Source organism: Saccoglossus kowalevskii, chromosome 2 (assembly GCF_978046115.1).
Source record: "Saccoglossus kowalevskii chromosome 2, keSacKowa6.1, whole genome shotgun sequence".
NCBI classification, from domain to species: Eukaryota; Metazoa; Hemichordata; class Enteropneusta; family Harrimaniidae; genus Saccoglossus; species Saccoglossus kowalevskii.
Genome location: NC_140642.1, coordinates 8,831,972 through 8,848,331, shown reverse-complemented (window position 1 = coordinate 8,848,331; position 16,360 = coordinate 8,831,972). Strand labels below are relative to the sequence as shown.

The 16,360-nt window shown below is 37.4% G+C and overlaps 1 protein-coding gene across 1 annotated transcript in view; it reads right to left on the bottom strand.

Moving 5' to 3' along the window:
* LOC102808677 (ribosomal protein S6 kinase alpha-5-like) overlaps nucleotides 1-16,360 on the bottom strand; it is a 77,443-nt gene that overhangs the window by 51,429 nt on the left and 9,654 nt on the right. The window contains exon 2 of the mRNA XM_085490776.1: nucleotides 12,072-12,143. Coding sequence (XP_085346902.1) covers nucleotides 12,072-12,143 — 72 coding nt within the window. The remainder of the gene's footprint in view (nucleotides 1-12,071; nucleotides 12,144-16,360) is intronic.

The following is a 16,360-nucleotide window of genomic DNA, read 5'->3' as shown; positions in this document are numbered from 1 at the left end:
ACTAACCATTCAGACAGGTGTCATGGGAACATATCTTACAGACAGACTACAATGAACATATGAACTAACCATTCATACATGTCATAGGAACATGCCATACAGACAATCTACAATGAACATATGAACTAACCATTCAGACAGGTGTCATAGGAACATGCCAGTCTACAATGAACATATGAACTAACCATTCATACATGTCATACGAACATGCCGTACAGACAGTCTACAATGAACATATGAACTAACCATTCAGACAGGTGTCATAGGAACATACTGTACAGACAGTCTACAATGAACATCGGAACTAACCATTCAGACAGGTGTCATAGGAACATACCGTACAGACAGTCTACAATGAACATAGGAACTAACCATTCAGACAGATGTCATAGGAACATACCGTACAGACAGTCTACAATGAACATAGGAACTAACCATTCAGACAGGTGTCATTGGAACATACCGTACAGGCAGTCTACAATGAACATAGGGACTAACCATTCAGACAGGTGTCATAGGAACATACCGTACAGACAGTCTACAATGAACATAGGAACTAACCATTCAGACAGGTGTCATAGGAACATACCGTACAGACAGTCTACAATGAACATAGGAACTAACCATTCAGACAGGTGTCATAGGAACATACTGTACAGACAGTCTACAATGAACATAGGAACTAACCATTCAGACAGGTGTCATAGGAACATACCGTACAGACAGTCTACAATGAACATATGAACTAACCATTCAGACAGGTGTCATAGGAACATACCGTACAGACAGTCAACAATGAACATAGGAACTAACCATTCAGACAGGTGTCATAGGAACATACCGTACAGACAGTCTACAATGAACATAGGAACTAACCATTCAGACAGGTGTCATAGGAACATACCGTACAGACAGTCTACAATGAACATAGGAACTAACCATTCAGACAGGTGTCATAGGAACATACCGTACAGACACTACAATGAACATATGAACTAACCATTCAGACAGGTGTCATAGGAACATACCGTACAGACAGTCTACAATGAACATATGAACTAACCATTCAGACAGGTGTCATAGGAACATACCGTACAGACAGTCAACAATGAACATAGGAACTAACCATTCAGACAGGTGTCATAGGAACATACCGTACAGACAGTCTACAATGAACATAGGAACTAACCATTCAGACAGGTGTCATAGGAACATACCGTACAGACAGTCTACAATGAACATAGGAACTAACCATTCAGACAGGTGTCATAGGAACATACCGTACAGACACTACAATGAACATATGAACTAACCATTCAGACAGGTGTCATAGGAACAGACAGTCTACATGAACATTTCAAAAACAGTAACTACAATTGCACAATTAGTTGTTTTTGTCTGATAATAAATAGCCTTGAAATGTTATAACATAAAAAGCTGTTGATCTGGTGTAAAACGTAATGTATTCTTTCAATTGACATACCAAGGTAGATAACCAATGTCCCCAAGCATATTAAATTATACTATATACATGTAAATATGTTACTGAAACGTAGACATGAAACATGCAAATACCATTGTCACAAGATTTAACATGCATCTTAAAGGAAATATAACCAATATGGATTGAACAAGAAAAGACAAGAAAAAAGAGGCTAAGTTGGTCATTCCTGTTTACATGATAGGAATCCACTGTATAGAGTACTATACTAAGGAAGAGAAAACATTAAAAAGTGGTAGTAAAGTGGTAAATAGCCTTCTCGAAGAGCTCCTTTCAGGTGGCCTTGATTCTATAACTAGCCATGGGAACAGTTTGGTGTCTGTGAAAACACACAGTAACAATCTCATTGAGAATTGCAAAGTACAATTGGTATGGTGGGTTGGCTATTTTTACTCACATGGGAGGTTACAAGGGTTTTATATGGTTATTAAAAGTAAATGGCGAGTTAAAAGTAGCAGACAAAGAGTCTGCAATGATCAGACAAGATCTGTCCACCGTTAGAAACAATTCTACCCCTTGTAGCAGATCAGAGAAATAACACAGATATGAACAAACTTATTATGTCAATGTTCATGTTTCATCCAATTTCTTCCAACATACAGAAAGTGCATTATGAGAACATGATTTATATATAAAGCTCATTACATGTAATAATAATAATAATAAAAATAATAATATTTAATGCAAAATCGTATTATTTTTGAATATTGAGTCAAGTTAAAAGTACAATAAAAAAAGAACTATGAAAGTAGCATACATAAAACAGTAAAAATGAAACAAAAAACTAATTAAAAATAATTAATGTATGTCAGACATTATTTTATTAATCCATGTAATCCTTCATATAGAATTATTGTCTAAACACGAGAAGCTAAAAATATCATTAGAAATACAATGTTGCTCATCAATTGTTTTGAATTTGAAAAGCAAAATTATGGTGACCATATGGTTTACACATCAACGACCATGGCCTTTCTGAATATTATGCTATAGAATATTTGCTTTAGAACATACAGTATACATGAACATGATACGCATCAAATATAGAAATAAAATAAACAGAAGTACTGAAATTATTTGCTCAAAATATGTTACACTCTTGTACAGTGATATCATATTTGCTTTTTTAATGCATGTGATACTACACAAGTGATAGAGGTGTGTCCATTGTCAAAATACAGTGTACAGAAAATGCAACAATTGCTTTACATGCACTATTATCGGAAGTGTGCTTCTAATAGAGCAAATACAGTATGTATTTCAAAAAGCATCCAACATTTTATCTAAAACACCTGAAGATGACTTTTAGTGTGTGCAGTTTTAACAATCGATATAATGAAATGAAGCAATGTATTTTCACCACATATAGGATTAACTACAGAAATCCATGACATCAAAAACTAGTAAGACAGACCTTGTCGAGTCTTTAGTGACTGTGTGAATTATCAAAAATGAAAGATGTACATTATAATTAAATATATTTAGCATGTTATGTTACTCCTTGAGTAAAGACAACTTTCTCAGCGAAATGGTAGAACCAACACGGCCACCAGTTGGCCATTTTGTATCAAATCACACATAACAAACTGAAAGGTCAGTAACATATCATTTGTGATGGTCACACCAAGTTTAATAAAATTTTGTGATTTTTTTGTGATCAGTTGATTAAATTTTATTGAAATCCCAAATATCTGAAGCAGTATACAGCCTAAATGTACCGGTATATAAATGTCTTGCTTTTCCACCAAATTTTAACAAAATCTGTAACAGTGTACAGAAAAACACACTTTATTTTTTATTTTTATAATAAATGCAATGTCAGCAATGATATCAGAATAATGAACTACAACTTCCTGAATGCAGACTGGTGGCAGTGTGTTGGCCAGCCACCAGTCCACCACCAAGCGAACTGGCAACTTTGATTTTGGACTGGCAACTTTTTCTCATTTTTTTGTTTTTTCCAATTGTTCTTCGATAATTTTACCAAAATATATCCAAAACCATCTACATTTTCATGAAGTTGAATTATTTTGGACTGGCAGTTGCAAATTCCTGGCTAACAGTCTGACTGGTGGTGATTTTTAATGAATTTGTTGTCATAATGCTTGATGAATACATGCAGCATGTTTTTACTACAGCAAGAGGAAGCAGTGGAAAATTTTATAATGAACCAAATGAGACATTACAGTGTATACACAATAATCACAGACACATATTGTGAAAATGTCAATAGGATTAATATAGCACAGAATATCTTTAGAGGGCAAGGCATTATGATTCTAGATGAAGGTTTTGTGCCTTGAAGCAATCTACCTAGTAATGGGTTTAATGACAAAAATGATGTGGTGAAAAGAGATCAAAGAGTTATTTGCATGCAATAGACAGATAAATCTAGACAAATATGACTGATAAAATTATAGTTGTCAGACTGCAGTCTGCCACACAGACAACCTCTTTTGAATTATACTACACAGACCTCATATTATACACGCACACAATCACACATTACATACGTTAAAATATCTTCCCTGCGATCCTTTGATGCATTATGTTTCCAATACCATGGTGGAATCATAGTTATTGACAGCAGATATTGGTATCCCAAATACCACAGTAGAATCCCAGGGATTAAGAACAGATGTTGACCCCTATACCATGGTGGAATCCCAGGGATTTACAACAGACATTGATGACCCCAATACCATGGTGGAATCCCAGGGATTGGCAACAGACATTGGTGACCCCAATACCATGGTGGAATCCCAGGGATTGGCAACAGACATTGATGACCCCAATACCATGGTGGAATCCCAGGGATTGGCAACAGATATTGGTGACTCCAATACCATGGTGGAATCCCAGGGATTGGCAACAGACATTGGTGACTCCAATACCATGGTGGAATCCCAGGGATTGGCAACAGACATTGATGACCCCAATACCATGGTGGAATCCCAGGGATTGGCAACAGATATTGGTGACTCCAATACCATGGTGGAATCCCAGGGATTGGCAACAGATATTGGTGACAATAATACCATGGTGGAATCCCAGGGATTTACAACAGACATTGATGACCCCAATATCATGGTGGAATCCCAGGGATTGGCAACAGACATTGATGACCCCAATACCATGGTGGAATCCCAGGGATTGGCAACATATATTGGTGACTCCAATACCATGGTGGAATCCCAGGGATTGGCAACAGATATTGGTGACAATAATACCATGGTGGAATCCCAGGGATTGGCAACAGACATTGATGACCCCAATACCATGGTGGAATCCCAGGGATTGGCAACATATATTGGTGACTCCAATACCATGGTGGAATCCCAGGGATTGGCAACAGATATTGGTGACAATAATATCATGGTGGAATCCCAGGGATTGGCAACAGACATTGATGACCCCAATACCATGGTGGAATCCCAGGGATTGGCAACATATATTGGTGACTCCAATACCATGGTGGAATCCCAGGGATTGGCAACAGATATTGGTGACAATAATACCATGGTGGAATCCCAGGGATTTACAACAGACATTGATGACCCCAATACCATAGTGGAATCCCAGGGATTTACAACAGACATTGATGACCCCAATACCATGGTGGAATCCCAGGGATTGGCAACAGACATTGATGACCCCAATACCATGGTGGAATCCCAGGGATTGGCAACAGATATTGGTGACTCCAATACCATGGTGGAATCCCAGGGATTGGCAACAGATATTGATGACCCCAATACCATGGTGGAATCCCAGGGATTGGCAACAGATATTGATGACCCCAATACCATGGTGGAATCCCAGGGATTGGCAACAGATATTGGTGACTCCAATACCATGGTGGAATCCCAGGGATTGGCAACAGATATTGATGACCCCAATACCATGGTGGAATCCCAGGGATTGGCAACAGATATTGATGACCCCAATACCATGGTGGAATCCCAGGGATTTACAACAGACATTGATGACCCCAATACCATGGTGGAATCCCAGGGATTGGCAACAGACATTGGTGACCCCAATACCACAGTAGAATCCCAGGGATTGGCAACAGATATTGGTGACTCCAATACCATGGTGGAATCCCAGGGATTGGCAACAGATATTGATGACCCCAATACCATGGTGGAATCCCAGGGATTGGCAACAGATATTGGTGACTCCAATACCATGGTGGAATCCCAGGGATTGGCAACAGATATTGGTGACTCCAATACCATGGTGGAATCCCAGGGATTGGCAACAGATATTGGTGACTCCAATACCATGGTGGAATCCCAGGGATTGGCAACAGACATTGATGACCCCAATACCATGGTGGAATCCCAGGGATTGGCAACAGATATTGATGACCCCAATACCACAGTAGAATCCCAGGGATTGGCAACAGACATTGATGACCCCAATACCATGGTGGAATCCCAGGGATTGGCAACAGATATTGGTGACTCCAATACCATGGTGGAATCCCAGGGATTGGCAACAGATATTGGTGACAATAATACCATGGTGGAATCCCAGGGATTTACAACAGACATTGATGACCCCAATACCATGGTGGAATCCCAGGGATTGGCAACAGACATTGATGACCCCAATACCATGGTGGAATCCCAGGGATTGGCAACAGATATTGGTGACTCCAATACCATGGTGGAATCCCAGGGATTGGCAACAGATATTGGTGACAATAATACCATGGTGGAATCCCAGGGATTTACAACAGATATTGATGACCCCAATACCATGGTGGAATCCCAGGGATTTACAACAGACATTGATGACCCCAATACCATGGTGGAATCCCAGGGATTGGCAACATACATTGATGACCCCAATACCATGGTGGAATCCCAGGGATTGGAAACAGATATTGGTGACTCCAATACCATGGTGGAATCCCAGGGATTGGCAACAGATATTGATGACTCCAATACCATGGTGGAATCCCAGGGATTGGCAACAGATATTGGTGACCCCAATACCATGGTGGAATCCCAGGGATTGGCAACAGATATTGGTGACTCCAATACCATGGTGGAATCCCAGGGATTGGCAACAGACATTGATGACCCCAATACCATGGTGGAATCCCAGGGATTGGCAACAGACATTGATGACCCCAATACCATGGTGGAATCCCAGGGATTGGCAACAGACATTGATGACCCCAATACCATGGTGGAATCCCAGGGATTTACAACAGACATTGATGACCCCAATACCATGGTGGAATCCCAGGGATTGGCAACAGATATTGGTGACAACAATACCATGGTGGAATCCCAGGGATTGGCAACAGATATTGGTGACTCCAATACCATGGTGGAATCCCAGGGATTTACAACAGATATTGGTGACAATAATACCATGGTGGAATCCCAGGGATTGGCAACAGACATTGCTGACCCCAATACCATGGTGGAATCCCAGGGATTGGCAACAGATATTGGTGACTCCAATACCATGGTGGAATCCCAGGGATTGGAAACAGATATTGGTGACCCCAATACCATGGTGGAATCCCAGGGATTGGCAACAGACATTGATGACCCCAATACCATGGTGGAATCCCAGGGATTTACAACAGACATTGATGACTCCAATACCATGGTGGAATCCCAGGGATTGGCAACAGACATTGATGACAACAATACCATGATGGAATCCCAGGGATTGGCAACAGACATTGGTGACTCACATACCATGGTGGAATCCCAGGGATTGGCAACAGACATTGGTGACTCACATACCATGGTAAGACCCCAGGGATTGGCAACAGACATTGGTGACTCCAATACCATGGTGGAATCCCAGGGATTGGCAACAGACATTGGTGACCCCCCATACAATGTATCATGGTGAGACCCCAGGGATTGGCAACAGACATGGGTGACAACAATACCATGGTGGAATCCCTGGGATTGGCAACAGACATTGGTGACCCCCCATACAATGTATCATGGTGGAATCCCAGGGATTGGCAACAGACATTGGTGACTCACATACCATGGTGAGACCCCAGGGATTGGCAACAGACATGGGTGACAACAATACCATGATGGAATCCTATCGATTGGCAAGACATTGGTGACTCCAATACCATGGTGGAATCCTATCGATTGGCAAGACATTGGTGACTCCAATATAGGGATAATAGTACGACTTTTTTTTTGATAGAATTAAAATTGCAAAATTAGTTGCATCATCACTGATTTCCACAAGACTTTTACAATAACAAGACAGAAATGATCCTGAAAAATACACACATTTTAATACTGTATATTATTTACATACCATAAGAATTTATGGTATAAAAACAATCAAAATCATTGCATATTTTCGATTGTATGCAAACTCCTGATGCAAAGAAATTTCTGCCATGTTTTTCTTGCACAATTTGATAGATCAAGTCTGTTATTAACAAATCAGAATGCAGTGTTGTACTGATGCAATTCTCCATGAATTCCAAAAGGCATTCTGGTAACACAATGAGGAAGTGAATTATCAATACCAAAGTACAATCTATTAGAATTGATGTCAGAAAATTAATTTTTTAAATGATAATTCACAATTTTTGAATGTAAACTGAATATATTTAATATCTTTCATGGTTGTTGACAGGTCATTGTTGAAACATAGTTTACGCGTAGTTACAGTGGTCTAAGCATTCAGACGATATTTACAACAGTTGATATCCATGCTGTATTATATAAATTTGATTAATGGTATTCAGGAAAAATTAAACAATGCTCAATGTTCAGGTTTTATGACTCAACAGTAAAATTTGAAGCATTTTGAACAGGATGGGCACTTAGCCGAACGTTAACCCGCAAATACAAATGCCACAGAAGTGGGGGGTGGGTGTTTAGTCGAGTATGGGCGCTAAGTCAGACATGTATGGTACTGGAATCAAGTATCACTTAATTATTAATGCCCTAGTAAATAGTGTTTCAGTGGATATCGCTAAGGTATTTTTCTATTTCTATGAATGACTAAGAATTGAAAGAAGCTAGACTGTTTTCTTAACCTAAGAAAATAAATAATTTGTTTGTTTATTCTTCACCATGTAACTTCATAATATTTTATAACAAAAAGTTATATTATTTATAACGGATTACTGGTAATACAGAATTAAAACAGAATTGGCCTTATTATTAAATTATGTAACTGACAGCCTTGAAAAAAATTAATAATTTGATAGTAAAAGAATACTACAACAAGGACAATAAATATGTAATTAGATAGAAGATAAAAGATAGAAATTATTCAGGGGAATATTCTTCTCACTGATTTGCAAAAATATCCTTGGTAGTCTTGTTGTATAGATTAAATATAGAATCCTGTCTAAAAATACTCATTTATTTTGAGATCAAATTATAAATGTCAATTATGGAGGTTATAGTGAACTCATAAATCTATGTACTCTAAGTACTGACAGTATTGAGAATGAGCAAATTGATTAGTGTTCTAATATCTTTAATTTAGAATACAATTACAAAAATAGTTTATAAGCTGACATTTATTACAATGTGCAAAGTTTCAGTGAGAATAGCCTGTATTTTTATACAGGTCAGATAACAAACGCCTAATAGGTAAAATTCTCAACGTCCTCTGGGATTGGTTGAAAATCAATGTCAGTTTCCTTAATGAGAGTGTTGATGAATGTATACACATGTACAATGTAGATCAGTTCAAACACAGTATACATGTAACCTAGATTTTGGGCAATGTACCAGAATGAATCATACGGTAATCACTGTATTAAAAATAATATTGTGAATTTAATGTACCAATATACTATTTGGGGGGGGGGGGGTGAATAAAACAAAAAAATTATTTATTAGAAGCCGTCTGTGTCATTTTACATGTTGGAGGGTAAATTACGTTTGAGATATTCAGTAATTGCAATTACACTATTTGGGGGGGGGGGGTAAAACCAAAAAAATATTTATTAGAAGCATTTTACATGTTGGAGGGTAAATTGAGAAGTTTGAGAAATTCAGAAAGCCTAATACTTGCTAAATATAAGTATATACATCTGTATGTAAGCAGTGTTTGAAATTACTGCACCTGTACACCCAACAATTAAAACTGGCATGCCAAATGGTCTGCAACATTTGTTCACAGTCTGCAATTTTACTAAATAATATTATATTGGATACAGTTTAATGCCACACTTCTCTGATGGCTGATACAAAGTTAAGGAAACAAAGAATGAAATAACGGGAAATAAATGTTATCCATTGTGTGTTACTTCTTTAAAATGGGAACAATCTTAAATGCAAGGGTTGTAACCTGGCAAGGCTGGTGAAATTTGAATGTTATCTGCCCTGGTGTCTGGTATACAATTTTGGGAAATTTCAAACACTGATGTATGTAAGTAAGAAATTAGAAATATATGGACCAATAAGCAATATGACCTTGAAATAAAAGTAAATGCAAGTATACTTCTTACTTATAAACAAAACATAACAAACCATAGCTATTTAGTATATCCAAGATACGAGGGACATTTACCAATAATAAATTGTCATATTTTTTGAGATATGAATGTTGCTTAACAAAATTCATTATCTTTCTTTATGTAGTCAGAGGTTAGACATCAACTTTCACAAAATAAACGCACATACATTTTTTAGCCATTTTGGTAAAAATCTGTAGCTAATACAAAATTATGCCCACCTCGTATACCAAAGAAATTACAGAAAAATGTACTTATACAAATGTTCAAAATGCTTCATCAAAACGTTGGTAGGAAATATTACAACATTTAAAGGGTGAAGAAGTTGATTTGTATTTTGACCAACATGCATAATAGTAAGATACGAGGTGTTTTGCTAATCAAACATGTCGTATACTGATATATCACTCATAATACTGTTACTGTTAATGTTGATGTTTTTCACTTTTTATATTAGAAGAAAATAAACTGAAGTGAAATCATTCCTGGAGCTTTATTATGGACTTAAATAAATAAATATATGTGAAATATTTGATGGTAGAAATATGTGGGAATTGCTGGAGTAAATATGATGATTCGTCCAAATTACTACAGGTAATTTGAAACTGAGGTGAATCTTCATATTAAAAGCACACAAACAAAGATACAAATTTTCTCCGTTTCCCTATAAAGTGATATTGTCAGCTAATATAATGTCTACCGGGTACTATGTTCCGGTATGTGCCAATTCTAGGAGACAACCATAGACCACCACAACAGTACAAGCAACTCTTCAAAGTTTCAAGGATGAACTACTAAAGCTGTATCAAGAGCACAAAAGTCATAAGGTCATCATTGTATTGACTGACTGTATTTGAAGCTAGAGTTCTACACAAACAATTGTCAAGAAAAAGAAGTGGTGCAACCTATTGAGCTACTTCCTATAAAATGTAACACACAAAAAAATCTTGGGCTGAAAATCACGGAATATGCAACTATATCTATCCTAACTGCATTAAAAAATGGCTTCCAAGAAAAGTCAAGTTCATACAGTTGATGCTATTTAAACAGTGTGGGGGCTGGAGTCAACTAAACAACAGAGACACATGGTTGTGGCAGAAGATGAGAAATAAAAAAATAAATTAGAATAAGATTCAACCTATTAAAAAATAAGATTGAAAACAATTTTTTACCCAGCATGAAATTTTGTTTTTGGAGACATACTGTCTGAAAACATGCAAAAAATGGGCTATTGTTAAAATATTTCCATTTTTTTTAGAGCATTATATCATCAAAAATAAAGTCGCTATTTTCAACCATGTTGACATATTTCTTTAAACGCAAAGTAGTTTGTTGACCTTACTTTTCTCTCAGAATTTTGTGAGCAACAGTATAAAATAAAACCATATGGTGATGAATTTCAATCGTCGCCAACTACTTTAAGTGATCATATTTGAAAGAAGACTAACCTAGTTCTTGAATACAAGCAAAACACACAAAAGATATTACTTACAATAATGTTTTCTATTTTAATACTGTTCACTTAGTTGCATTGTACTCGGATGACTTTTTCATTTAGGTTTTAGAACTATTATGTATGCAAAATATACATGTTCATGGTCTGGATATCCGTGAATTCCAGGAAAAGGTGTATTTGTATGCAAACCGTCAAAGTAGCAAATTAAATAATTATATTTCTTGTGAACAGGCATAATAAACCTTGTAGAGTAAAAAGTTGCAAGTTTTGTAATTGTGGATATTCAAACATCTTGCCCATCACATACAAGTTTTGATACAATAAATTTTTTTTCAAATAAAAATAAATACTTGTCTAATTTTGTATCAAACATGTAAATTGAATTTCAGTGCTGTAATAAAAAAGTTACCCTGTTAATGTAGTGACAGATATAGGAATATCAATGTATTTGTACCCCCACCCTCCCCTAAAGACAAAACACGATGGTAATTTTTGTCAGTAATTGTTTTTACAGAAACAAACCAGGTAAATGATACTCTAGATCTGCCCCTGGAATGCATTACAGCTAATTGATTCATGTATACACTGTCTGATTTGCAACAAGTAGTGTGAGATAAGATAATACATACCCCCTGTTCCTAGGACCTTTAGTAATTCAAAGTTTTCTCTTCCAACTTTCTCAGGATGTCCAGTGAGATTAGCTAGAAAGAAAAGATAGTAGACAGTTAAATTGAGATAATCAGGAATGAATTTTGTCTTAGAAATAACCACTATGCAAATGGCCATTTGTATAGTTGTAGCCTCAATATCTCAAAACAATCCTACATTTAATGTAGTCATACAGGTGCTTGAGTTTTTCACTGCAATATGGCCCTTTACAGCAGAGTACAACACTCTCGCTATATATCTAGTGTTTATGGTGTAACTACCAGTGTTTTCTCCTAGCAAAAATGACCACACTCCATTATGATGTTCATGATGAGGTGTAACTGTTAACAAAAAGTTATGTTGGTAAATAATTTAAAGTCTACAAGTTTTGATCTATCAGTAGCTTATGTACTTACATAAACTACAAATGTGTTTCTATAGCCAACATAATTTAATGATTGGGTATGCAAATTTTTGGTTTATATGCACTTCTGTTGTAGATGCATGTGCTTCTAATAGGACAAATACAGTAATGACTTGTTTGACATTTTAATTTGTCATTCAACATATGTCATATGTGTTGACATTAATGTGGCTGTGATTTGGCTCAAAGTATAGCCACTGTATACTATAGTTCGGAACAATTAACAAAGTCGGAAAGTTTCATGTCAGGATTGACAATTATTGAATTACAAAACGGGAAACATCAACATCGGCTTGAAACAACAACAAAATAATAACAAGTAACCTGTAGAATACTGTGTGGGTAATATTTTTTATATTGATTTTTGTTGCATTTGCAGCAAATAGTTACCAAACAATGAGAAATCCATAGGATTGAATATACCCCACAGCTGGCTTCACATGCATTGTTCATAGTTCATATGGTGCTTACACCAGGATTTAATTACAGCACCTAGGCGGTATGTGGTTACAGCTTAATGTTCGAGTAATCGCAAGAAATTGACATGACAATAGAAATTCATTAAAGACTGCCACTCCCATACAATTAACAGCGAGTGAAATTCCTGGGATTGAAACATATATTTTGAAGTCACTGGTGTAGGCAACGAATAACTGCAAGTTGACATAAAGACGAGGTAGTTTATTTAATCAGTGGTCAACTAGAGGCTGAAATTATAATTAATTTGTTTATTTCAATTTCTCCTGACGTCAAATAGAATACACTGGTGAAACATGGTAGTAACTGTGGGTGAAAGGATGTTTTGGGGTGTAGTTTACATTGTATATAGAGTGGTAGGGTCGGGTGTAATGTGTTCATTTCCAACTATTATGAAGTCACGTAGAATTTCACTTAATTTATTTTTTCTGACATGTTTTCAAGCATTACATGTGAATCCAATTTTCACTGCGCTGTGTCTCAATAGAGTATGAGGGAAATGACATATTCCCTGGAATTTATTTCAGGGGAAAAATGTTTTCAGTGATAATGAAGTATTATGACAGATACCCTCCCCGTGGCTTTCATTGCGTATGGAAGTTATTTTCACGAGTGATGCGGTGTATCCTGCTGCCGTACTTTCACGAGCGAAGCCACGGGGAGGGTGTGGGGTTCTGTTATTATACACATGTCCCATATTTGATTATTTCATATTAAAAAAAGAACGTGCAACAAACCGGGATAGAAATTTAGATCGGGGAACCCAATTGCCCATTAATATGCTCCAAGACAGTGCTGCGACCTAGCAACGCTTGTCAGTGTAGAACGCGTGTCGCTGTACGTGTGAAAATAAAATAATCAGACGTCTAATTTAAGTCATTGTCCGAATAAATAACTCGTGGATGTTTAAGCGCGGTGGTCGTAGCGCAGCGCGTGTTCGAATTTCATGTAAATAAACAATGTATTTTACACGCGTTGTATACGTCGCTATGAGTCCCATATCGAACAGGACGCGACACGACGACTGTCGCCCTTTAGTTGGGACCACGACAGAACCAGAACTTAAACTGGGCGACTACGATACACGGTTGATGTTGAAGTTAAAAGTTCCTCCACAGATCTGTGCATTGGCAAACATGCCGTGCAACTGCAATACTCCACTGACGGAATGACTTTCGTTGAAATCGGTCGTCGCTGACTCGTGAGCTGCACACTACAACCTCGTTTGTGATGTTGCTTGCTTGTCGTGGATGGACTGAGTCTTGGTTACCGGTTAAATTTTGCTAATTTGGCGTTGGTAATCTTTATTTGGAACTGAGTAACGCCGCAACGTCGCCAACAGAAACCTCATGGTATATCGATGTTGATGGTTGCGGCTCCATATTAATCGGAGATTTTACTGCGGGTCCAGGCAGCGGGTGGATCTTCCGAGAGCCCTTCAAGATTTATAAAACTCAGATTCCAGGTGGTCAACAAACATTAAGTTCTTCCAATCCTAGCATTCTATGTGATGCACATCTAACATGCCAAAAATGATGGTGAACGATTTGAACCTGACAAAAATACTTGAAATAGATACCAGGAAGGGGAGGGGGATAAAAGAAAAGTTATATAACATTTTATTATTCAATAATTTATTAAAATACATAAGTTTGTCCAACTCCCTGTGATACAACACCTCAGACATAGCTCATTGTACTCGGCTTGAGTGTGGGCAAAAAGTTACTATTTGAATTTTTGATATCTGTTTTCATTAATGAGAAAGTTGACCCCGAAGTTAGAGTAACTGTTCAGCAGGAATGGCTTTTTAACTCTTCTGTGATTTTTTTTTGGCTTGGCTGATTTTGTCACGGTTCATACTTGACAGGCAGGTCGTACCATCACTAATTGGAAAAACAATCCTGACCCACCGCTACCATGGCAACAGCCAAAGTCTTGTAATAGCAGTGCCCAAATGATCATGCCTTTTATTGTGGCTACGTTGCGCACTGGTAAGAGATCACCGGCGCCGACATTGTTACCACTGTCAACGGAATCCCAACGCAGCTTTGAACTTTGAATAAAATGTAAATGCTGCCTCCAATCTAGAAAATACTATCGCAAAACGGTTGGAAATAATACATTTAACGGCTGAATACGTCCTAACAATAAAATAAAGTGACTTCTAATGACTGCCATGTTATTTTGCGAACCTCGTATAAGGTGCCCGGTTTTAGACGTTAGCTTCACGTTCATGTCCCTTCTATGATAACAGCCGAAAACATATTGCTTGTTTTTTACCGGTTTTCATTGGCAACCGAAGTATTTTTATTTTGTAAACAAATTTTCGTCTGCTATTTTTATTCAGTTCAAATCGTTCAGCAACATTTTTGGCATATTAGGTGTACATCACATGGAATACTACGATTGAGAGAACTTGATGTATGTTGACTGATTTTTATCATAGTACGAAGTACCAGGAAGTTACTCAGTTCCAAATAAAGATTACCAACGTCAAATGAGCAACATTTGACTGGTAATCAAGATTCATGTAATCCATGGCTAACAAGCAACATCACAAGCGAAGTTGTAGCATGCAGTACCAGTAAGTCATCCCGTCAGTGCAGTACTGCAGTAACACGGCATGTTTGCCATCAGCATTGTATTCAAACGAATCACGTGGTGTGCCGTTCTCGTTCAAACCCGGGATTCGATCGATAGGGGAGTCCCATTAAAAAAACACATTGCAAATCATGCAAGTTCAACATTTTCAAACCAATATACTAAAACAGAAATGCTCAGAGATGCAAATGAAGGATAGATATTACTTTTCACTATACACATCTCTGTTGATACTATCCCTCACATATTCTACTCCCAATTACTCCTGCGTAAAATGGACTAGCCTCTTCATGTTGACATTCAGACTAAAATCACGTGACAGGCTGTTAAAATTGGCTGTTGTATATTCTTTCGCCGGTCTGGAAAATGTGTTTAATTAGCTCACATTCAAGCAACAATGCAGATTTCCCAGTGGGAGTGAGACTATTCGACTCTGCCACTAAAAAAATAGGGGTGTTTTCAGCAAAAAACGAATAACCCTGGAATACACACAATATACTGAATTTCGGAACAAATCGTGCATTACTTACAGCAGCAGAATACCACAGAAATATCAGACGAAACATGAAAACACTATATATTGTATTTCAGCTTGAACCCTCTATATTGCAATTCTAGGAATTAACCCCATAAGTGCATCCATTTCCCACCTTGGTATCACCCACCCCTGAAAACAAACTCTTAATACCACGCTGAAGCGTTTGGTAATAACGATAATAATGGCGCGAGGATCTCCAGTGTCAAATGACACGAAACTCAAGTTGTGAT